General features: G+C 34.8%; 1 protein-coding gene across 3 annotated transcripts in view; it reads left to right on the plus strand.

Annotated features, from left to right (window-relative positions):
* The window catches only part of Aebp2 (AE binding protein 2), a 194,555-nt gene that overhangs the window by 67,760 nt on the left and 100,762 nt on the right, over positions 1-26,033 (plus strand). The window contains exons 6-9 of one of the 3 annotated variants that reach the window (XM_058576362.1): positions 4,568-4,635; positions 6,817-6,930; positions 10,261-10,287; positions 18,894-19,477. In XM_058576362.1, the coding sequence (XP_058432345.1) occupies positions 4,568-4,635; positions 6,817-6,930; positions 10,261-10,287; positions 18,894-18,918 (234 nt within the window). In that variant the 3' untranslated portion in view covers positions 18,919-19,477. Of the gene's footprint in view, positions 1-4,567; positions 4,636-6,816; positions 6,931-10,260; positions 10,288-10,832; positions 12,389-18,893; positions 19,478-26,033 lie in introns of those variants that run through there. The other 2 variants (XM_046436024.2, XM_046436023.2) reach the window with 2 other exon arrangements.

A 26,033-nucleotide genomic window follows, 5' to 3' on the forward strand; every position in this document is an offset into this window, starting at 1 on the left:
TATTAAGTTCTATAGTTTCTTTGTTCAGCTTTTGGTTGGAAGATCTATCCTGTGGTGAAAGAGGTGTGTTAAGTCACCCAAAATTATTGTGTTGTGGTCTGTATGACTCTTGAACTTGAGTAAAGTTTGTTTGATGAACATAGATGCTTTATTATTTGGGGCATGTATATTTGTATTAAGTCTTGTTGGTGTATGGTTCCCTTGAGCAGTATGTAGTGTCCTTCTTTATCTCTTTTGATTAACTTTAGTTTCAAGACTACTTTATTTAATATGAGGCTGGAAACCCATGCTTACTTCCGCAGTTCATGTGAGTGGTATGATTTTTCCCAACCCTTCACCTTCAGTCTGTGGATGTCTTTTTCTATAAGATGAGTCTCTTGGAGGCAGCATATTGTTGCGTAGGTTTTTTTTGATCCAGTCTGCCAGTCTATGTCTTTTGATTGGTAAGTTTAGGCTATTATCATTCAGGGTTATTGTTGAGACATGATTTGTATTCCCAGTCATTTTTGTTTATTTTTTGTATTTAATATGATTTGGTTTCTCCTCTGTTTTTCCTTTAGTGTAATCCCTCCCTCTGCTGATTTTTATCACTGCTTTTCATTTCCTCCTTGTGGAATATTTTGCTGAGGATGTTCTGTAGTGCAGGCTTTCTAGTTATAAATTCTTTTAATTTTTTTGTTTTTCATGGAAGATTTTTATTTCATTACAAATATAAAGCTTAGTTTTGCTGCCTATAAGATTCTTGGTTGGCATCTATTCTCTTTCAGAGCTTTGTATATGTTGTTCCATGATCTCCTGGCTTTTGAGGGTCTGTGTTGAAAAAATCTGCTGAGATACGAATTGGTCTCCCTCTATATGTGATCAGATTCCTCTCTCTTGCGGCTTTTAAGATTGTATCCTTATTCTGTATGCTAGGCATTTTCATTATAATGTGCTTTGGTGTAGATCTGTTGTGATTTTGTATGTTTGGTGAAGAATTGCATTTTGAGTATGTTTTAATGTTAGTATTGACAAGAATTATAAATAGTTTGAGATGAAAGGATGACTCCACGACTTTTTGGCCAGGGTAGCTGGCTAAAGTGTTGGAGTTGCCATTGGCTGTGGTATGAGCAAATTAAGAGAGGAGACAGTTTTAGGAACTCTAATCTGGACTGACAGGATAGGCCTTTAAGGCATGTAGTGATGTAGCTCTGTCCCACAAGTAAGTATGGATGTAAGAGTTTAGAGGAGAGATATGACTACATATAACAAGGATGGGGAATTTTTAGCATATCAGTGATATTTGCAAGTGTCAGATTGGATGTTATTACTTAAAAACCCAGTGTAAATAGAAAAGAGAAAGTAGTGTAAGGACTGAGGTTTGGGGTTCTCCAAATAGTTAATGAAATGGTGGTCTTATAATGAACAAGTATCTACAAATAAGTTTTTGATAATGATAAGTAGAGTTATGATTGAAAAGTGAAGTACTGCCGGGCCTGGTGGTACACACCTGTTATCCCAGTGGCTTGGGAGGCTGAGACAGGAGGATCATGAGATCAAAGCCAACCTCAGCAAAAGTGAGGTGCTCAGCAACTCAGACCCTGCCTCTATATAAAACACAATATAGTACTGGGGGTGTGGCTAAGTGGTATAGTGTCCCTGAGTTCAATCCCCGGTAACCCCCTGCCCCCCTCTCCCCCCAAAAAGATGAAGCACCAGCTCATTAACTTTCATATGCTTTCATTAAAATAGTCCTTTGGACAAAATCCTTACACCATGGGAGGACTACAGATACCCCCTGCGATAATCAGGAAAAAATGAAGTAACTAAAATTTTATTTTCTTCTATTAAGAATCTAGGAAGAAAATAAAATTTTAAGGGTTCCATATAAGTCTATGCAGATGAAAATTTTTCTGGCTATAAAAACTATGTGAGAGGATTTAAGGCCATGATATGTGTGTATGTGATGGTTTGAAAACTGAGAAATGAGTGATGTGAATCCTTAAGTGACAGCAAGGAGGCAGAGGTATCTTGGCTGAGGAAAAGTCAAAAAGATGGAATGTAATCTGAAGAATAATTTTTGCTAGGGAAGGAAAGTGGAAGGAAGAGACTTCGAATGAGGCAGGGTCTTCTTGGGACACAATAGAAAAGAAAGGAGGTAGGTGCATAAGTTCTCTCCATACTAGTAAGGTTTTGATGGTGGCAGTATATGTTAAGCAGAATCACTTCTGTTAGTTGTCAGAAAGTTCCATACTTAAGGCAGCTTTAAATTTCCTTGTTATCAAATTAACTTTTATAGGCAATAACCATACTAATAATGAAACATGTTGCAAAAGAATGGTATGTATGCAGTTTGCCTAATGTGTCCTATTTCCATAACTAAAACAATTTTCCTTTGAGCCTTCTCCAGAAGAGGTCAGCAGAATCCTAGTTAATAGTTTGTGGGCTTATGGTACTTGGTTGACTTGCATTGTTTATCTTATTTTATTGTGGTGGTTTATTTATTTAGTGCTGGGTATATTGAACTCAGGTGCACTCCACCATTGAGCTACATCCCCAGTCCTTTTTATTTTTTGTTTTGAGACAGGGTCTTGATAAATTGCTGTGGCTGGTCTCAATCTTGGAATTCTCCTATTTCAGCCTCCCAAGGTGCTGGGATTAAAGGTTTGCACCGCTGTGCCTGGCTTGTGGTGGTAACATTTTGTTTTAGCACCTCAAAGTCTGTTCTTGAGCTTTTTAATTTCATTTTCAAGTCTAGAATTATGGTGTTTATTTAAATTTAACTACAGGTTTTATATAATGGAGCAAATGTTATATTTTTGTTTGAAGTCCTGTTTTTACTCATTTCTAGTATGTTCACAGGATGACATAAATGTGGCTGGTTGAAACAAAACTTGTTAAAAAATTGAGATTGAGATAATTAAAACAGTAAGCACTATTTTGCTAATGTGGAAATTGTAACTGCTATAATCATTTTGATTTGTTTTTATTTTATTTGTGGTTCTGGGGATAAAACCCAGGGCCTTGTGAATGCCAGGCAAGTGCTGTACCACTGAACTGTTTTCCTAGTCTTGTTAATATTTTATTTAAGCATTATCTTAAAGTTTGTAATAAAAAATGAACCATAAGGGGCTAAGATTGTAGCTCAGTGGTAGAGCGCTTGCCTTGCATGCGTGAGGCACTAGGTTCGATCCATAGCACCACATAAAAATAAATAAAATAAAGATATTGTGTCCATCTACTACTAAAAGTGTGTGTGTGTGTATTTTTACTGTAAGCCTGTTGTTGTATTTCATGTCTTGTGATGCCAGCTACTTGGGAGATCAAAGCAAGAGGATTGAGAGTTTGATGTAAATCTGGGCAGCATAACCAGACCCTAGTATCTTCCCTTCCTCCCTAAATTATGTATACTTCCAACATTTTAGCTCAATTTGTAACTGAATTTAGATGACCTCTAGTTACATTTTTTCATTAAGCCATATTTATAATTCGTATATATAATCTAGTAGTTTGCAGTTTCTATATATTTGAATTGGAGCCAGACAATTTGAAAGCCATTAGAAATACCCATATATGTGGATCTTTGAGATTTTAAGACTTTTATTTTCATTCTTTTTACTGTAATTCTATAGCACATGCTTATGTTTTCAGAGACTGTCTTTAGCAAGTTTTCTAAAGCTGTGAACTTAGTTTTCATATGAGCAATCCCCTAGAATGGGATTTGGTGTGCATCACTGCCAGGTGCCTAGGGTCTGATCTGTGACAGCTATTTCTTCTGCAAATTGCAGTGCTGTTGGTACAAAGCACAGAGAGTTTATTATTCTGAAAAATTAGAGATCAGAAATCAGAAAGTGTCTTTTATATGTCTCATAGTTTGGGAAGTGATTCTTAACATGAGGTTGAAGTTCAAGGCAGAAAAATGTAAAATGAAAACCTAAAACTAAACGAGACTTGACAAGCCAGATCCTGAATGATTTGGGCATCATAATAAGATTACCTTGTCTTAAAGTGCTCAGGAGAAGTTCTGTAAAATTGTAGTCAGGGAAGTGGTACTACTATTTCATCTGTGCTTTGGACCAGGCACTCTGGGAACTGAGTGGAGAATGGTTTGGGGAACCCGAAGAAGTCTAGAAGATTGAAGAACTGAACTTTGGTTATGGTGACTTGGGTGGAGATAATGATTAAAAAAAAAAAAAGTAACTACTAGTAACTACTAGGTCTATAAGTTTGGATTTTTGTTCTCCCTTTTGAGGGCCAGAGTGTCCAAAGGTTTTCATTGTAACATGAATATCCTTAAGCTTTTTCTAAATTCAAGCTTGTTTCTTTAGGATGAATTTCTGAAAGTTTAGTTAATTCAATTTATAATAAACACTGCTACTGCTATATTTAGTATGAAACCAGAATCTGTAGGATAGATTTCTGTGTCTTAGAAGTTTCAGTCTTGCAGGAAAGTGGGTTGAGTGCGATAGTATCTTGTGTAGGGTTTGGACACTTAAAGTTCTTGAATAGGGGCAAAAGTGCTTTTTAACAGTACAGGAGAATGATATTTTACAACTTATTTTATGATTTCTTTTTATATCATTACTAGGTAATAGCTAAGAGAAAAGAGGATTCTGGAAAGATAAAACTTTTGCTTCATTGGATGCCTGAAGACATGTAAGTATTTGAAATATTATTTGTAACTAATGGACGTATATTACACTTTTATTAAAATCTTTTTTGGTACTGAGGATTGAACCCAGGGGAATTTAACCACTGGGCTGCATCCTCAACCCCTCTTATTTTTTATTTTGAGACAGGGTCCTGCTAAGTTGCTGAGGCTGGTCTTGAATTTGTGATCCTCCTGCTGCAGCCTCCCAAGTTGCTGGATTATAGGCGTGTGCCACCATGCCCTGCTTTATTAAAGTCTTAAGCACAATAATTACTCAGCTTATTAAAAAGATTTAGAGGAACCAAACGGTATAGTGTTTTGAGGTTATCAGGATTAAAGAGAGAATCTGAAAGGTATATGAGTGCATAGCTCAAGTTATAAGCTTGAAAACCTTAGCTTTTTATTGTTTTCAGTAAAATTAGTTTAATCATTTTTAGTATTTATTAGGAATTTTAATAACCTCCAAGCAGTATGGAATCATCCTGAGCCATGCTTTTGTTTGAATGATTTTTTTTTTAAAGAAAATTTCTAAATGTCTTTCAGCACATAATATTTTATAGAAAAACTACTGTTGCAGGGCACAGTGGCACACGCCTGTAATCCCAGCGGCTCAAGAAGTAGAGGTAGGAGGATCATAAGTTCAAAGCCAGCTTTGACAACTTAGTGAGGCCCTGAGCAGCTTAGCAAGACCCCATCTCAAAATAAAAAATAAAATGGGCTGGGGATGTGGCTCAGTGGTTAAGTGGCCCTGGTTCAATCCCCTGGTACAAGATAAAGAAAAGAAAAACTATTGTCCATTTTTTCTAACAATGATTACATTTTTCTTTGAGTTTTATTATCCATCTAGAGTATTCCTTATCTATATGTTCCTAAATTTATAAATTTCCATTTATCTTTATATTAAAATTTTGTTACAAAAAGTTAATGAAGGTGTATGATAAAGTGTTGGACAAAGCCTGATGAGCATCCAGAATAGTATAAATTTAAACGAAGAGAATTTTATTGTATATGCCTACTTCAGTAATTAGCAGTATATGGCTAATATTTGCCCTTGTTGTTTTTTTCTGCAATGTTTTTCAATTCACTTCTTAGGAGATGTTAATATGAGTATTATATGAATAAAAAGTGTTTAAATAGATTTGGAAATTTACAGTTTAAATTTAATTCACAAGTTTGTTTTAACTTTTGAATTCTGTGATTATCATACTTCTTTAGTATGTGGAAAACATTTTTCACAGTTCTCTCCCTGCTCTATTGCCCTACACACACACATCCACACCCTGTATTGGTTTTGTGGACATGGTATTTATTTAATTAATTCCTTTTTGCTAAATGTTGACTTTAATTTTTAGCTTCTCAAAAGATATGAAAATCTCTTATTTATTATAAATCATGCATAATGTTAAGATTTAAAAAAAAAATAGGAATTACCCCCTCTGAAAACAGTTTGTAATCCCTGTACTATATTAATGAGCTTATTTCTCTGGCTTATTATCAATACTGGCTCTGTTTTTCTCATTGCTGGGCATCAAATCTAGAGCCTTATTTGTGCTCTACTTCTGAGCTACATCTCAATTCTCAATACTGGCTGTTATCATTCCCTTTTACATTTTGTGTTTTTTAAATTACAGTAATTATAAATTACTGTAATTATAAAACTCTTCTTATCTTTAGCAAATTGATGGCTGGTGTCCTTTATCTCTCCCAAAATGGAAAAGAAGTAATCCAAATATCAAAATGCTTTCTTAAAAATTTTTTTTTGTAGGATTAAATTCTTTGAAATCAGATTTTGGTCACTTATATACATTTTCCCTTCCTTTTAAGTGGAATTAGGTTTTGTGGGATTTTCCTTAAGGAGACGCCACATTCCCCTAGCACCAAACTCAAGAATGAATTTTATGTAGTGAGTTAAAAGCCAGGCAGTGTGTTATGACTTTACCACCAAAAATTCCTTGTTCATCCCTAAATTCATTTTTAAAATTTAATGGTACTCCCCCACCTCACCTTTTTTTTTTTAATTAATCTGAAATTCCATATCGTGCTACCATGTTGATGGCTGAGCTTTGGGAAATTTGTTAATGTAGATGGCCCTATTAGATTTGTAGGAAAGGCTGGAGGCATCTGAAAGATAAATCTGAAGTTACTGCATTTTTTATTGTTGACTTTTTTTTTTTTTAAATTTACAGTCTGCCAGATGTATGGGTGAATGAAAGTGAACGACATCAATTAAAAACAAAAGTAGTTCATTTATCAAAGTTACCCAAAGATACTGCCTTGCTTTTGGACCCAAACATATACAGGTAATTTATTTTTTTATTTCAGGCTTTATTTTTTGGATTGTAATCTTAAGTTTTATTTAATTTTAGACTTTTTAAAAAAATTTTTGATAATAGGCATTTAACCTCAGGGTGCTTAACTACTGAGCCACATCTCCAGCTTTTTTTATTTTGTGATAGGGTCTTACTAAGTTGTTTAGGACCTCATTAAATTGCTGAGGTGGTGATTCTCCTGCCTCAGCCTCCTGAATTGGACCACCATGCCTGGTAGAATTTATTTTTAACTATAGATTGAACATCTTTTATACAGAATACTTAGAAACATAAGTGTTTGACATGTCAGAGTTTGTGTTTTGCTTTTTCAGTTTTGGAATATTTGTATAGGTAATATCAGCTGGGTATATCTAATCTGAAAATCTAAAATTGATATGTTTCAAAGCCCAAAATTTTTCAGAATCATGTTGGTACTCAAAGATTTCAGATTTCAAAATATTTTGGATTTTTTGGATCTAGGGGTAGCTAATATATGCAGTTGTTTTTTTTAAAATGGGATTTCACATAAGGGTACCCTGCCATTGAGCTGTTACACCGCAACACTTTTTAAATTTTTATCTTTGAGATGGCATGTTGCTAAGTTTACAAGACGGGACTTCAACTTGTGATCTTCCTGCCTCAGCTCCTCCAAGTCATTGAGATTATAGGCATGCACCACACCTCCAGTCCTTGTGCTGAATTTCAGTACTAAGTGTACCTTTCTTGTGTTTTTCCCTCATCCCCAGGTATGTGTGTGTGTGAGGGGTGGATACTGAGACTTGAACCTGGGGGTGCTTTACCACTGAGTTTTATCCCTAGCTTCAGGCACCACCCTCTCTCCCCCGCAATTTGAGACAGGTCCTCGCCAAGTGGTTGAGGCTTGTCTTCAACTTGCAATCCTCCTGTCTCAGCCTCCCAAGTTACTGGGTTTAAATGTGTGCACCATTGCTACTGTCTTCTGGTACTTTTTTATGTAGAAATGACTTCATAATAAGTTATGAATTATAAAATCCAGAAAGACAATATTCTTGTAAAGTTTATATGCCTGTTTAAGTAGATTAGATTACAATATACAGATATTTGCAATTAAGTGCCTTTTGCTTAAATATGTAATCATTTATATATCTGATTTGTTTTTTTGGTTGGTTGGGGGCCTAAATTGGTGGTCCCGTCCAACCCACCCCCACCCCCCCCTACACCCCCTCACACACCCCCACCCCCCCTTTTTTAAGGTTTAGCTTGAAACAGGGTCTGAGTTGCTTAGGGTCTCACTAAATTGCTAAGGCTGGCCTTGGCCTTGAACTGAGATCCTCCTGCCTCAGCTTCCCAAGCTGGAACATGATGCCCAGTTGACTGTGTGTGGTTTTTTTTAAAAAACTTTCCTCAAACTTCAGAAGAACAGTTTAAATATTATTGTTTTTCTTAAGAGGTGTCTCAGTGTTCACATTTTTAATCATTTATCTGACTTGAACTTTGCTTTAGTGTGTTGTGCTAATGAAGGTATGGGTAAGGGGAGAAGAGACCAACATTGCTATGTGCTAAGTCACTTTGCTAGATGCTTTACATACATATACTTCTTCTTCACAGTAACTCTTTGAATTAGGTGGTACTATTTTACAGATTGGAAAAGTTAAGAGTTTAAATAGTTCAAATGCTGAAGGTTACATAGATAGTGTTTGGTTGAACTCCTTATTGTGTCTATCCAAATGACATATGCTAGGGTGATTGAACAGGTGGTAAAAATGCTTTAAAGTAATTTTTAAAAGGCACTCAATGAAAGAACTTTATGTTTTTTAATGAAATTTTAATTAAATATGTATTTTGCATAGGATTAGGCTTGACATGAATAAGATAACATAAAAATTGATAATTCTCAAATGTAGATTTTTAACTATCATGATGTTAGCTAATTTTATAGTAATCGAACATTTCAAAGGTTCTGTTAATTCCATGACTCAACTTTTTGGAAAGTTATTCACTATATCAGGATTCCATATGACTTGCCATGTGGTAACATTGAATTTGAGTTTTTTGTAATAACAAAAATTAAAAAAAAAAATTATCCTTTGGCAAGGGTGCCGAGTGTAGTGAAATTTGTTCTGTGTATGATGTGGTAGATTCTGAAGGAAAGGGAAATTCATTGTCGACAGTATGGAGAAATCTACTACTAGAATATGGAAAAGTTAACAATTTGCCCATGTATAAAGAAAATAATGGAGTATTCTTTATTTACTAGCACCTAGTTTAGAATTTATTTGTGTAGTATTGGGTTGTAATTGATATTAATCTGTGATTACAACCTGTATTGTAATTCTCCCTTTCCCTTCTTCCTTTCACATCAATCAGCTTGTTTTTTTGCTCTTGTGTTATGTGGTAGGCGATTTAAATACTTTATTGAAAGTGACTTAACAAGATATCATACAAGCTTAGAATTGATATTCAAAAGTTCTTAGGAGCAGTAATTGATGTTCTCATGGTGTGTGATTTGGAAATGAGAATGCTCTTAAGATGTATTAGATGCTTCTGTGGATTTAATGTTTCCTAACTGTACCCCAGAAAATTCAGGATTTAATTTTGAACAAATTTTTGTTCTTCTGTTAAAGAAGCTTCATCATTACCCTGGTATGGCATTATTACCTAAATTTCTAGATTTTGACTAGGAATACCAATGAAATTAATTGTGAAATTAAGTAAAAGGGAAAAACAATTATCATAAATCTGTCAGAATGAAAGTATGATAAGTCTTCCAGAAATATATGTAACTTCAAAATGGATCCAGAAAGAAAATTTATTTGGGATTTTTGAACATCAGTTTTAAAGAAGTAGTAGTTGAATAAAGCCCATGTGTTAAACTTAGAATTCTTTTTAGCAGGATATATGAAAAATATTTACTAAAAAGCTGTCTTATGTAACTAAATTTGTTTCCATCATATGCAGATGTTTTAGAAATTAAATTGCTCATTTTTTTTTTTTTTTAAGATGAGTTTTGCTATTATTGCCCAGGCTGGCCTTAGAACTCTTGGGCTCAAATGATACTCTTGCTTCAGCTTCCTGTGTAGCTGAAAATATAGATGTGTACCACCATGGGGAATTAACTTTTTTTTCCCCTGACTGTATAGTATTTGTTATTTATTTATATCTCTAAATACACATAGTGCTTGACAAATATGTAGAAAGACAAGTGTAGAAATAGCTTTTAATGATGATCTATATTTGTAGAAATGCCTGTATATTACAGATATTTTTAATGTCTCTCTTTTGAACTACTCAGTGTATTTATTTCATTTGAATAAAAGAAAATTCCTTTTTCTCTTTTTCTAGAACAATGCCGCAGAAGAGGTTGAAGAGGTAAAAAATAAATAAATACATAAAAAAGCAAACAAGCGGGGACACCTGCAGTCTTAGTCACTGACAATGGGTTTAGGAAAAGTTGCACATTAGAGTCAACCCCCTTCCTCTTTTTTTTTTTTAATTCAGTATTTAGAATAATATTTATGCTTAGTGTAAACATTCTGTGAATGAAGTAGACTCTTCTGTGGAATATATTAATATATTACTGTATATCCACATTTTCATGGAATGGTACTGTGGGAGACTGAGCAAACACTCTTCTGGCAACGTAGTGGAACAGCTTCTTAAAGGCTTTGCATGCTTGCTGCTTTAAGCTTTTTTTTTCTTCCCTCTAGTGATTACAATAGTTTTATTGGAAAGAAAAACAATTACAACATGTGCCCTTACAAATACCAAAAACACTGTAAGGATATTTGTCTTGACAGTGTCTATTGATTTGAAGTCATATTAGGAAATATTTAGAGTGAAAATAATCAAGAGATAATTAATCTTTCAATTATGATAAATAGATGTGATTGGTTGCCATTTGTGTTCTTTTGCAGAACTCTGATAAGAAAAGTGTTCAATTTGTATTTAAGCAAACAGTGAACCGACATTTGCAATCAACTAAAAATTCGTCTTTCGAATTAGGGCTGAAAATTACTGTTAAAGAGTGTTGCAGTATGTCTGGTGACTCCCTTTTCAGGACTAGGGTTTTCTCATGGAGTACAGTATGTTAATATTTACCTATATAACTAATCTGTTAACGGTTTTTGAAAAACCTCTATTTCAAATTTGAATATAATCTTCATATTTTCATTTAACCTATATGACTCTAATTTTTTTTTCTGAGGAAAGCATTTGGTTTTTGAGTTGTTCTTTCTTAATATAAGAAAAATTGTATTTTTTTTAAGAGTATCTTCAAACTGAATCCTTTATGCACCAAAGTTGGTTTTGAAAAGGAAAATAAAATCACTTTCTTGCTTGGTTAGCAAGAAGCCATATGGAATTTTTTTTAACTTACAGAAATGGAAATATGTGTAACTTGTTAGTATTGTATCAAACAAATGTTGCATAGAGATAATAGAACATTGCTTGTAAATAATTCAGCAGATTTGTAATATATTTTTATATTATGAAATGTACTGTAGATGTTTTTCTAGAGGCATGAAAGTTAAAAATGTATATATTATGGTAGAAATAATATTGAAGGATATTGTAATTCACTAGTGCTGCCAGAGGAATTGTTAATAAAGCACCTTCTTTAACAATAAATGTCTTTTGCAGACTTAAGGGACTATGTACTACTGTTAATATCTATAAGAACAAAACACATTGAACATCCTTCCAGAAAGTCTTTGAGGGAGGACCTATACCCATAATAGAATTATGGCACTCATTTCTGACAGTGACCGTGAAATCAATTTCCTTACTGTAGGAAGGACATATTGTAAAGTATGTGGTTATATGCAGTCAAACTGCAAAAAATACTCCTGATTGAGGAGTTTTCACTTTACTACAGTGATATAAAAACCAGCAGTTTTTACAAAAATTTTTTAAAGAAAGAATAGACAAAAATATAGATTAAACCTTTGGTTCCAAAATGGGAAAGGTTCCATGATGCATAAATCATTTCTCGTTTGCTTTAAAAATAAAAAATAATAAAAATTATGGGAGACTTTATTCGTTAACAGTGGGATAAAGAGCTATATACATGAAATGAGTCATATAAAATTAAATGAAGTGCAAATAAAAGCACTGCTACTAGAAGACATTCTGGAAAGGTTGTTTAATAAGGGTATTATCCATACGATCTGTAGCAAATGTGATTTTTATTTTTAAAAGGAAAAAAGCAGTGTGTTTTCTATTTTTTTTTGTTTTCCTTTGCTTAAGCACTTCATCAATTGCTTTATTCTGTATCTGCGAAGTAATCTGCAATCTTTTTTGTTCTTTTAAAATTTTGATTTGTTAAAAAATTGCCAAATAGAAATGTTTCAGATATATAGTTTGTACTTGTATTTTTATTTTATTGCCTCATGTTCTTGTAAGTCATTCTTAATTGACCGATGATTGTAGACCTTGCTTGAGTATTTTTTCTAATAAAACAAAGCAAATCACATTTAGCTTCAAATTGTAGCAATTCAATTAAATTTTAAAAATAACATTTAAAAATATCCATTCAATACTTTCTTTAGGGGCACAGTAATAAATTAGTTTTCTTCATTGTATAGAAATAGATATCAAAATCAAATTTCTTAGTTATTGATTAGCTTCTGTGTTCTCATTTTTTGCTGCTTATCTGACACTAATATTAGCACACCAAAAAGAAAGTGGAGTTAAAAATGAGTTTTGTAACTTGTATGTGTACATATATGCACACACATTCAATTGTGACTGGAAAATAACTGAAAATTTTAATCTGTAACATATATTTATTAATGTTTAGTCATCTAAATTGTATTTATAATATGATTCCTGAAATAATCAGTCTCACTCAAAATCCATGTGCAGTTTAGTTAGGGCAAATTACAATCTACAGACGTGACATTTATTTACATGTTGTTTGTAAATACTTTCTTCCTGTAGTGGTAGAGTTGAATATTGAGATCAATAGGACCTACCAGCCTGTAATACGTACTGTCTGGTCCTTTAAGAAAAAGTTTGCTAATCACTTTCTAGTTGATATGTCTTTTTTTTTTTTTAAATAGACAACAGAACTTGTATTTTAATATGATAATGTTGATTTTTGATAATGAACTAGTATATTAAATTTTAGTGAAAGCTTTTTAATATAGTTTAAAGTAAATATTGCCATATTAGGTACATGCACAAATGGTGTTATGGGAACTTTTATGTTGGGTTTCTTAATAGTTAACAATAATCCATTATTTCACCATTTGTATTTTTATATTTTGTTTTATAAAATAGGATTAAATGAGATTTTGTAAGTCAGATTATGTTTAATCTATAGGCATATCTGCTTTATTTCAAAGACTCTTGAAGTAGAAAATATTGTATAATTTAAAGTTGTTTATTTTTCTAATAAACTTTTTTATATATAAATTTTCCCTTAAGTCGCCACACATTACTTTTTTTCTTTGCAGGGCTGGGAATCAAACCCAAGGCCTTGCATGTGCTAGGCAAGCACTCTACCACTGAGCTACACACCCAGCCCGCTTAACCCATTCCTGTTCTTTCCAGGTCCCCCAGAAATTAAGATAGAAAGTAATTAATCCCCAGGGAATAGTTTCAGATTAGTCTTACTCATTGAAAGTTTTGATAAATCATGTCAGTAAATCTTTGGGTATAAAACTTTCCCTTTCACATACAAATAAAAGTTTTCAAAATGTAAATACTCCTTGATAGAATTTGCCATAGTTAAGTTGTTTAAAATATGTTCTGTTGTTTGCTCTTTGAATTCTTAAAACACAGTTGACAAAATGTTATATATTTTGAGTAAAATATAAAAATGGGAAAATATGGTTGAAGTATTTTAACTACTCAGTGGAGGAGTCTATTTAATCACAGCTTTCTGCATTAAGTGATTGAAAGGCAAACAATTTTTTAAACTGTAGGTTCTAAAAAAAAGGATATATTTGTCTGTATAACAGGCAGGCTCATAATGAGATACTTAGATATAGTCTACTTATTAAAAAGGATTTATAATTTGACATATGAAAAAAATTTTTGAGAGAAGTTGTCTCAGGGTTTTTAATTAAAAATATTTCTATTCTAAAATTACGGAAAATACTTTATAAAAGGATAAAAAATTTTCATTAGACAGACAAATTTCCTGCTTATATGTATAATTTTTTCTTAAATATTTAAAGAATCTTGTGACCTGGTGTAGGACATTTTTGCAATCTAGCATTATGGTTTTAGTATAAATAACATTTGCAAGTTTTCCTTTTTTTTTTTTTTTTAAATAAAGAGTCTTTTTGTCATTTCTAATGGTTTATTATACACTTAAATTGCCTTAAAATGTTGGAATGAAATGTACTGACTCTTGATTGTTTAAAAAGTTGTAAATTCTTAACCTACCCTGATGTATTTTCTGAATCAAGTTTGTGTGATATCACTCATGGCTTTGTTAATCTGAAAGCTAAAACAGACTTGTAAGTGGGTTACTGCAGGAATTATAACCCAGTCCCTCCCACCCCCCAGGTTAGCATTCTTTCCATTTCCCCAAACTGCTTTTACAGTGTGAGAGAGGAGATGAATGTATATTGCAATACCATTGTGATCTGTTCAGTGCTTCTGCCATAGCCAGTTCCTAGCATGATTATCCATAGCACAAATTAGCCTTATTATTTGTTGAATTGGGATAATAGGTGAGTACTTGTTGTGGTTAAGATATTTTGGAGAATTATAAGAATAAAGCACTGGTAGGGCTGAAGTGACCTTGTCACATTCTGTGATATTATATGCCTTTTCATAGGAATCTTATAAAGGGAATTATGCTTTAGTTTGTTTAAACATTCTCAGTATAAAGCATTATTGATGTTATATTTTTATGTACTCAGTTGTAATTTTTTAAAAAAAATTTCATTATATTTGTTTTTTGGCAGAGCCTTTAAAAATATTTTTTAAAACATGAATAACATTTTTATCTTTTCCCTTTTATTTATCTTTGTATCTGTTCACCCATCCCCCCCCCCTTTTTTTTAAAGTAATGAGGATTAAATACAGGACTTCACACATGCTAGTATACTAGGCAAGCACTACCTCTGTGCTACATTCCCACAAATAGCATTTTCAAATAACACTATTTTGAAAGAGGGACCTGATATTTGGTTTGTTTATTTGAATATTTTGTCATGGTTCTAGAGGATTGTTTCCCTCCCCCAGGACCTTTTTTCTTTTTCAGTGTTTTATATCTGATAAGAAAACTTACATTTTCTAAATCTTACAAATTTATTATGAAATTGCCTTGGATTTACATTTCTGTTAAGGCTGTTTCATAGATTTATTTGTATTTGGACCACAGAGGGATCTTGCATGTGCATGAAACTGTTGTATTTTAGAGGGCCTTTACTCTTGAGAAAAGCATTAATTTTTTGGAAAGGAGGCTTTGAATCTAGGTGCTGAGGAGTGGACCCATTGCTGTGGTTATGAGAGGCATGCCTTCACCTACCTCATGCATGCTAGGCAAGGGCTCTACCTCTGAGCCACAACCCCAGCCCTAATGGTTATCTTTTAATGCCAGAACAGCAGTGTCTACCTAATAAATGTTAGTCTTTGTAGAAGTTAGCTTAAGTTTACATTGTCTTGTTCTGTAATCATGTGAAAGATCTGATTTATTTTAAAATGTAATTCAGGATAATCATTTTTTGCAAAATTTGCCCTAAACTCAGTAGGGTTTTGTAACTGCCTTTTTTTTTTTTTTTTTTTTGTGGTACCAGGGATTGAACTCAAGGGCATTTGGCAACTGAGCCACACCCCCAGCCCTATTTTGTATTTTATTTAGAGACAGGGTCTCACTGAGTTATTTAGTGTCTTGCTTTTTGCTGAGGCTGGCTTTGAACTCGCAGTCCTCCTGTCTCAGCCTCCTGAATCGCTGGGATTACAGACTTGCGCCACTGTGCCCGACTTGTAATTGCTTTTTTTTCCTTGCTCTGTGTGGCCTCTTCCAAATGGCTTATTTTAAAATGTAATTCAGGATAGTCAACATTTCTTGGAAATTTGTCCTAAGTATCAGTATTTTTAAAATTGCTTTTTATGTCATTAAAGTTATAATTTCCAAATCAAAGAAATTAATAATTTCCAAATCAAAGAATTAATAAATGTATGACTGCACAAATGGTATGATGCTATATTGTGTACAGCCAGAGAAATGAAAAGTTGTGCTGCAGTTGTGTACAATGAATCAAAATGCATTCTGCTGTCACATATACCTAGTTAAAATAAGTACATTAATTTACTAATATAGAAAATAAGAATGAGTAAAAGTTGTTACCTTTAATTAACCACCCTTGCCTGGTCTCCAGATTAATATTTCATTTAATTATTCCAAAATGTGCTCATTCAACTTCTTACACACCTAGTTTTGAGATTTTGGTCTTTTTTTCCACTCAGGGCAATCACATAGACATGATTTCTCTCTTAGTGACATGACATCATGTACTGTTAAATATTTAACCATTCTCTATTGGGTTTGCACTGAGATTTTATTTATTTTTAAATTTTAGATATCCAGTAGTACAGCAGCATCCTTGAAAGTATACTTGGGATGATATTTTTATAGTGTCATTTTTTGGAATTGTTAGCTGGCTTAAAGAGTTTGCAAAGCACATCCATTGTAACTTGGTTTTGCCAAAATGTTTTCCTGAAAAAGATGGTACCAAAGTAAATTCTCATTGAATGGATGAATGTTGTTTTTACCTACCATAATAGTACATATTCTTTGACTGTTAAAGCAGTTTAAGGTGGAAAAATGGCATAAAAGTAAGGACAGTGAGTTTTGACAGAAGTATATAACATCATAAACAATCAAAATGCAGAACATTTCCTCATTGTTTGCAGTCCCTCCTAATGTCCTAAACCCCAGGTAACCACTGAGCTACTTTGTGTTCTGTATTTTCTAGAACTCTGTATTAAGGAATGATACAATATGTGCTCTTATATATCTGCTTTCGTTCAGCATAAATTATTTTGAAGTGTATCATTAAATATATATAAATATTAAGGTGTTCTCCTTATTTAGTGATATTGAACACTTTTTTCAGTATTTTTTTAGCTTTTCTAGTTAAAGTAGATATTGGGGACATAAACAGTTATCTGAACTTTTGTGTCTTCAGATTGCTCTTGAAGATTTACTAAATAAATACAAAAGACTTCCTACTCTGGGATATTGTTGGGCAGCATTGAAGATAGTATTCTAAGCAGTTATTTTAAAAATGACCTGTTATACAAGCTTAATAATCAGTTTTTAAGGTAGTTGTGTGACTTTGGATGGAGATCTCTTTCTATATTCTGGAGATGTTGGGACAAGTATTTATTTTGCTTATTTATTTTTTATGGTATTTAGGATTGAATTCAGGGATCCACTGCCACTGAGCTACATCTCTATCCCTTTCTTACTTTGAGGCAGGGTGTCGGGGCTGGCTTCCAACCTGTGATCCTCCTGCCTCAGACTCCAGAGTTACTGGGATTCACAGGTTTATGTCACTACCTAGCAAGGATAAGTTATTTCTAGGAAAGAAATTGGTTGTACTAGCATTGTCATTATTAACTTGACTTTTTGCTTATAGAATTAATAAAAATACTAATAGAAAGTAAAATCTTAAAGATCTTATATATTTCAGGAATGAAATACAGTGAATACATACAGAAAAATGTACCATTTAATACTGAGCACCTGCAAACTACAGGGTGCTAATATAGATGTGGATTTAGCAGTGACCAAAGTAAATAGTATTGATCTCATGAAACAAGTGTGTAGATGGGAGATGACTGGTGACATAATGAGTAAAATATGTAGTGTGTTGTGCGGGTGCTATAAAGAAAAAATTGGGAGTGGGGAGGAGACTTGAGGTAAAACAAACAAACAAACAAAATGTACTGGGCTGGAGATACAGCTCATTTGGTAGAGTGCTTGCCTTGCATGCACAAGGCCCTGGGTTCAATCCCAGCTTCTTGGAACTTAACATTTCATCATGCTAAGTGTTATGTAAGGCTAAAGTTAATGTGAAAAGACTTTATCTTTGGAAGGACAAGAAGCTATTGGAGAGTTTGAGCAAAGTTATGGTCTGAGTCATGTTTTGAAGGGATCACTCAGGGGATGGGGTTGTGGCTCAGTGATAGAGCGTTTGCCTAGCACATGTGAGGCACTGGGTTCTATCCTCAGCACTACATTAAAAAAAAAAAAAAAAAAACAAGTGAAGGTATTGTGTTCATTAAAAAAAAAAAAGAGGTCAGATAAAGGGATCACTCTGACTACTCTGAAGAATTAATTCTGTGGGATCAAAGGCAGAAGCAGGAAGAATAGATAAAGGCTATTAAAAATATCTGTGGCTTGATAGGCTGTTATGATCTGTAACCCCAGTTACTCTGGGGGAGTGACAGAAAAATTGCAAGTTCAAGGCCAGCCTGGGCGATTTAGCAAGTTCCTGTCTCCAAATTAATTAATTCTGGCTTGAACCAAAATGAATGGTGATCAGAAGTGAGTAGTTAGTTTTGCTTTGAACCTAGAACTGCTTTAAATTGTTATATAAAAAAAAATAGTAGTTGGGATTTGGGTATTCCTTTGAAGATAGGGTTAATAGTTCACATAGTATGAGACGATTTTTGGTTTAAATGGCTAGTAAAATGTAGTGCTTTGAGACAGTGATGGGAAAGCCTGCAACGTGGAGGAGGGTTGGGGAGGGAAGAATTTAGGAATTAAGCTTTAAATGTTATATTTAGGATGTTTAGTAAGATCCTGGGCTGGGATTGTGGCTCAGTGGTAGAGCGCTCGCCTAGCACGGGCGGGACCCGGGTTTGATCCTCAGTAAAAAGATATCCAGGTGGGGAAATCATGAATCAGGAATGATAGTGAAGATGATTTTCAAGTATAAGGATATAATTAGAATATTTTTTTAAAAGTCTGTGTTACACATAAATAAAGTTTATCATTTTACCTCCAGGGAGGAGTTCATAAACTGCTTGTGAGTCTGGATCTGAGCAATGACAAGGTTTTGGGCACCTTTTGAGTGAGCTGCAAACAGGAAGGATTCAACATAAGACCTCATAGAAATAATTTTTTTTGTTAAGCAATGCTGGGGAAGAAGAACTTTTTGGTAGGTTTATCAACTACTAAATTATGGTTAAGAATGACCTCAGTGGTTCAAGTTGCTGGTGATAAAAAATTTAGGAACAGAAAGACAATTGCTTTGTTTCTGTGTACCAAATATTGGTTTAAATTAGCCATTCTAAATCTTTTAGGGAACGATTCGGAATAAAGTCATTAGTGTTATTACTTGAAGTAATAGGAAGAATGAATATTCATCAGACATCAAGTGCCAGATGATGTACCTTAGACACATAATACATCTCATTATACATCTCTGATACAAACTGGAAGGCTGGTATTCTACTGTCCCCTTTCTAGGGTGGAGGGTGGAGGAAACAAGTATAAAGAGGTTAAGCTGTGTTTCTGATGCTGCATTTAGATAAACCTTGCAAATGATATCACAGAGGAAGTGACTTTCAAACTTGATAAGGAAGGACAAGGTGAAACTTTCCAGAGGGAAAAAAGCCTTTGCCCCCCAAATTAAAAGAAATTGAATGATTTTGCAAATATTTAGTACCCAGCATGTATTTTATTTGCATTAAAAATGAGTACGGTGTTGGGTTTATGCTTTACAGATTTGGGAGTAGGAGATCATAGTAACATTAACATGAGTTCTGTTATAGAGGGAGGTGCTTGGTGGTGGTGTGCCTGGAATTACATGGAAGCACAGAGTGTGGTTGGCCCAGTTCTGTAGCATTAGCGCAGGTTCCCCTTGGAGAACTTGGAGTTACTTTCAGAGAATGTGTGCATCTTCCAAGGAGTGAGGAGGGGAAGGTGGAGTAGCTCAAGTTGAGGAAATTACTGTTATACTGTTCTAGAGTGTGGGACACCTGGTGTCTTGGAGACTAGGGGACTGAATGGTGGGAGATAAACCTAATGGGAGGGAGAACCAGCTGTTGAAGATCTTGCTCTCTGCCTTAGAGCTTTCTTTGAAATATGTATGGGGAACCACTTAAGGTTTTGGTTAGAAAACTAACCAAAGGTTTTGATAATTTATATTGGGGATGGGGAGACAAGCCCAAAGACTGCTGCTCGGCCTCTCCAGTAAGGAGTAAATAAGATTTTTCCAACATTTAAGTTTCACTGAAAAGTAATTTTCCAAGATTTGAAAAATTAGAATTCTTTAAATTAATGGTAAATTAATGTGTTGTTCTACAGTTCTTAGTCAACTATACCTAGTAAATCAGTCAGACTTGACTTTAATGCTCTACATTACTTATGAAGATAACGAACTTTCTACTTAAGTGTTGCTTTGATAGTAGCAACACTTAATTGCTGTAATCATATTACTTTAGTACGTTTTTATCCAATACAATGAATTGTTCATTTTGTCTTCACAAGCAGTACGATATCAAAAACATTCAAGCTGAGTGCAGTAGCATGTGTCTGTAAACCCAGCTACTCTGGAGGCTGAGGCAGGAAGATCACAAGTTTAAGGGCAGCCTGGACAATATATTGAGATCCTGTCTCAAAAAAAAAAAAAAAGGCTGAAGATATAGCTCAGTGCTTAGAGCACCTTTGGGTTTAGTCCCCACTACTGGAGGAAAAAATTCTTTAAATAGTTTGCCTTTGTGGAATGTTACTTTCAAAACTGGCAGCAAAGTCCTGACTAGATAGGTGTATTTCCAAGTGGCAGGAAAGTAGCCTCATTAAAATGAGCTTGGACCAAAAATTATTTTTTTCCTCTATCATTACTTATTTTGTGTCATTCTGCAAATTATACAGGAGTTTATCAATGTGGGATATTTCTTGAAATAGAAAATAGCATTTGGCATAGAGAAGTTGATAATTCTTATAAGGGAATTTGAGCCTGAGATGTATATACCACACAGATTTAAGAAATATCAAATAATTGAAATTTTATCATCTTTGCTTGAAAACAAAAAGGAAGAAAGCAAAATAAGATAATTATAATAAACCACAAAAATGTATGCATAGGTGGCATTTCCTGAGAGATGAGCAGGTGTCTACTTTGAAGTGCTATGAAGATTGAAGGTTGAGACATTTCTAGAATTTACTTTCTAAGGTCATTTCTTCCATCCTTTGGAGAAAGTAAGAAACTTTGTCTTTCACCTTTTCAGCCCCTGCCATTCAAAAAATTTTAATAATGGAACAAAATTGTTAGTGAAAGCTCTGTCCTTGTCCCGATCCAATCCAATAAAGAGGACAAAGTTTTGAGAAAAAGGAAAAAGTTGTTTTATTGCTAGCAAAGGAGAAAACACAGGGGACTCCTGTCCAGAGGCTGTGATTCTGCCCATTGGGGAAGGGGGACAGGGGAGTTTAAGAGATGAGTCAAAGGCTACATTCTGTGTCTTTGGAGCTGTAATTCACTTGACAATTTGGGAGATAGCCACTTCTTAGATCTGGTGCCATCCCCAGGTCTGAATTACTTATGTTCTTGTGGTGCCTGTGTGCTTAATTACAATAATTCTGCCTAGGATGTGAAGAATGGTAATCCCTGTTTCTTCTGAGATTAGGGAGAAGGAGAGATTAGGAAGGAGGTGGGGAGAGGAAGAGAAAGAAGCACGTTCCTTTTAAAAATAAATTACAGTGGCAGCGCAGCAAGGGCCACATCCAAAGCATAAAGTGGACCACTTGTACAAGATAACAGTTTTTGAAATTAATAAGGAAAAAATTAAAAGCAACATACTACTGGAGGGAGATTTGCAAAATGCAACCTCTTAAGTTTTTGTATATCAGAGATTGGTTATAAACTTGTTAACTTTAAGTTAGTCTATGAAGGAGTGCATAGAGGATGCTGTAAGATTCATGGTGTTTTTAACAATTCATTCAGCATTTAAAATTATCTGGACAGTGGGCTAGGTGAATTTTTATCTCCTTCATGTTTAATCCTTACAGTTAAACATGAAGTGTAGGTTTTCATAATTGAGTTTTTCAGGTAACTTATCTAAGATCATACAGTTAGCAAGTAGCTGAATCTGGAGTTTGTATCAATTATGCTTGATTTTAAACCAGAGATTGTTCTAGTATTTGTTTTTGATAATGTGGTCAAATATTTCAATGTATTTTGTAAGACTGTGTTAAAAGAATAAACATCTATAAAAGAAAATGTCTGGTGACAGACATCTTAAACAAGTTTTGCTCATGTCCTTGCAAACCATTTCCACTTATGCAGTGGATTGCCCAGCAATTGATATTACTTTTAATTTATGACAAACAGAAAGGTAAACATGTAAACATGTTACAAAACCATTACACATTTTATCTTCATTTATTCTTCCTCTAATGCTCTTCCGTTATTGGTCTGAGTTTATGACCATATTATTTTCTTTCTCTTGGAGGAAGTTAATTTCTTGTAAGGCAAATCTATTGGCAACAAATTCCCTCAAATTTTGTTTGAGAAAGTCTTTATTTCTCCCTTTGCTTGTGTGTCTGTGCGTGTAAATTGCTGGGGATTGAATTCACAGCCTTTATGCATGATAGATAAGAAATCTACCTCTGAACTATGCCACCAGTCTTTTCTGTCTTTTTTTTGAGGGATAATTTCACAAAGGATTCTAGGTTGGTCATATTCCCTCCCCCTCAACATTTGAAATATTTCACTCCATTTATCATCTTGCTTGAATAACTTCCGAGAATTCTGATGTTATTGTTATCCTTGAGTTTCTGGAATAAAAGTCCATGATGCCCACTTTTCAGAGGCCAGTACTCAGGAGTGTTGTAGGAAGAATCCGGTTTATTCAAGAATGGGCAATTTTGAGAAGGTAGATGGCCTATTACCTTGGAGCTCCACCTACGGTAACTCAGGGGGTACAAAGAGCTTTAATAGGGAAAGGAGAGGGGGGAAAGTAAGTAGAAAGACTCAGCAAGTAGAAAGACTATGCTGAGCAGGGTCTTCATCATCCAGGACATGGGTCTCCTTGTTTGTTTTTCCCCTGACCAGAACATTTCAATAGACCTCAATCTTCTGCTGTTGAGTTTCTGTATTAAATCAGACTTTGGGTTTAGTCTCACAGCAAGTTACATGTTTTATGTTAATGCTGAAAACTGAGGAGCAGCACTCTAAGGCTGATCTGATGTCCTAAGTTCTGTAAATCTAAAGAAAGATATAGCAGTTAACATCTTAACCACGTAGGTGGGGCTCTCTTTAAAATTTAGAGTGTCAGGCAAAAGTGGGAGTGTAAAAGGATTAAGAAGGAGCAGCAGCCTTTCCTAGGAAGGCAGGAGGGGGAAGCAGCGGTATTACACTTGCTGCTCTATGGATAGGATTTTCTCCCATCTAGTTTCTTCCAAGATTTTTTTTTTTTTTTTTTTTTACTTTCTGCAGTTTAAATATGATATATCTAGGTATAAATTCTGGGTTTTATCCTGCTTTCAGGATCTGTGGCTTGGTGTCTAATAATTTTGGGAAATTCTCAGTCATTTGGCTTCAAATATTTCTTCTGTTTCTTTACTTTTGGTATTCTCATATCACATGTTTTGCAGTTGTCCAACATTTTTGGATCTTCTTCTTTTTTTTTTTTTATTTCAGTTTTGGAAGTTTCTATTTATGTATCCACAGGCTCAGACATTCTTTCCTTACCTGAGTTGACTAAAGAGCTCATCAGTGTCACTTTTGTTACAGGATTTTTGATTTCTAACATTTCTTTTTTATTCCTTAGAATTTCTACCTCTCTGCTTATGTTACTTCTCTGTCCTTGTATAGCATACACTGTTTTTATTAGCATATTATGGTTTTTTAAAGTTCCTGATCTGATAATTCCAACATCCCTGCCATATCTGAGTTTTGTTTTTTGTTTGGTTTGGTTTGGTTTGGAACCAGGGGTCGAATCTAGGGGTGTTTAACCACAGAGCTGCATTCCAAGCTCCTTTTATGCTTTATTTTGAGACAGGATCTTGCTAAGTTGCTTAGAGCCTCACTAAGTTGCTGAGGCTTGCCTTGAACTTGAGATCCTCCTGCCTCAGCCTCCCAAGTTCCTCGGATTACAGGGATGTGCCACCATGCCCATCATCCTAAGTTTTTTTTTTTGGGGGGGGCACTCAACCACTGAGCCACATCCCTAGCCTTGTTTTGTATTTTATTTAGAGACAGGGTGTAACTGAGTTGCTTAGCTCTTCACTTTTGCTGAGGATGGCTTTGAACTCGTGATCCTCCTGCCTCAGCCTCTTAAACTGCTGGGATTACAGGCGTATGCCACCATGCCTACTGGCCTGAATGTGATTTTGATACCTGTTCTGTCTATTAAAAATAGTATTTTCTGCCTTTTAGTATGATTTATAATTTTTGGTTGACAGGAACACATGATACACTGGGTAGAAGTATGTGGTGGTAAATAAATAAGTCCTTAGTGATTGAAGGTGAGGTGTGGGAGGATTTTTTTTTAAAGAGAAATGCTTTATAGTCCTGTGTTTAGATTTCCTTCTTTTAGTGACTGTGTTCTTGATCTGTGACCTTCATATGTGATTGTCAGACTGTTCCCTTACGTGAGACAAGATGACCCCTTAGAAAGGGCTGGATTTGGGTATTTGCATTTTCCCACCTAGACAGTTTATCCCAGGTTGGTGAGATTCTGAAACCCCAATTGGTTAGGCTCTGATTAAACAGTTTCCCTTGAAGTCAAGCCTGAAGAAGAACAGAATGAACTGGGTATTTTTCTCTTTCCCCTGCTAAAAGTGTCAAGCTTTTTTTTGCTAGACCTGACAAGACTAACTTTAAAACAGAAAATATTTGGTGCTCACAGTTTCAGAGGTCTCAATGCTTTGACAGCTGACTCCATTGCTCTGTGCCTGAGGTTGTTGTAGGGACAAATGAACCAAGGCACCGATGATATCAGGAAAGTTTTATTTGACTGCAGCCAGGTTCAGATGGCACAGCTTTTGCTGTAATTAATCAGTCCCCTGAACCCCAAGTTCTGGTAGCTTGAGAATTTTATACCCAGCACGTAAGGGGAGAGGCTCAGAAGTTTACAGTCTGTAGAAGTTCACTTAAAAGCAGTTTTTTCTTTCACTGTTCTGGGCAAGTTAACCCATCAAGGACAAGGCCTGAGAAAGGGAGAGCTGCTTCTTCCCCTTTCTTTCCTCCCCCTACCAGCTGTTACCATGGAGCCCAATTGGTAACTTTTCTTATCTTAGAAATGTAGACATCTCTGTGAAGTCCCAGCTCAAGGCCAGAGGCCTTGTTTACACATTTTTACAAACAACTATACTGGATACATGTTTGTGAAAAACTAGTAAGGGAGTGTCCAGCACCTGGAGTGTTGATTTCTTTCTGGCCAGTGGCCAAGTAAGACAGGACAACACCAAATTAGGAAGTTTATCTATACTGAACTCTTCTGTAGACACTCTTGCTGACAGTCTGAAAATCATTGATGGTGAAGATTTCTGGAGAAGTCCGGTTAAGACTTTTCTGTGGAGAAAGGGGGTGTCACTACAAAGTGAGGCAGAACATCAGGGAGGAAAGCAGCTCAGGACAGGACAATCAGAAAGCAGAGAGAGAACTCTGCTCACCAGGGACAAAATCTATACTCCCCGCACACCCCCAAGGACCTTTCTCCTCCAGACACACCCTACCTGCCTATAATTACTGTCCTGTTAATCCTTATAGGGGAGGGGGTTAGTGCACTGATTAGCCTAAGACTCTCATAACTCAAATCATTTCACCTCTGATTCTTGCATTGTTTCACACATGAACTTTTGGAGAACACCTCATGTCTAAACCATAATAGGGATTTTTTTTGTTTTTTTCCCTAAACGTTACTGTGTGAATGGGATAGAACTGGAGGTAAGACTCACAGAAGTATGTGACTAGCCCCCTGTGGAGTTTTAACTCTCAGATTTGTCCACTGTGAGCATGTAGCAGTTTTTCAGTTCCAGTTCATGTTTCCTTGCCTTAGTGCTTGTTCCTGTGGAGGTTTCCATTTCTACAAGGTGGTTCTCTGTATTTGCCAGTTTATCTCCAATTTTTGTGACAGTGGTTGCTCAGTGATCTGAATTCTTGGATGGATCTGAGAAGAGTTGTTTCTTCTTGTTGGGA

The sequence above is a fragment of the Marmota monax genome, unplaced genomic scaffold (assembly GCF_021218885.2).
Source record: "Marmota monax isolate L192 unplaced genomic scaffold, Marmota_monax_Labrador192_F-V1.1 WCK01_AAM20220418_F8-fsc00012, whole genome shotgun sequence".
In the NCBI taxonomy this organism is placed as follows: Eukaryota; Metazoa; Chordata; class Mammalia; order Rodentia; family Sciuridae; genus Marmota; species Marmota monax.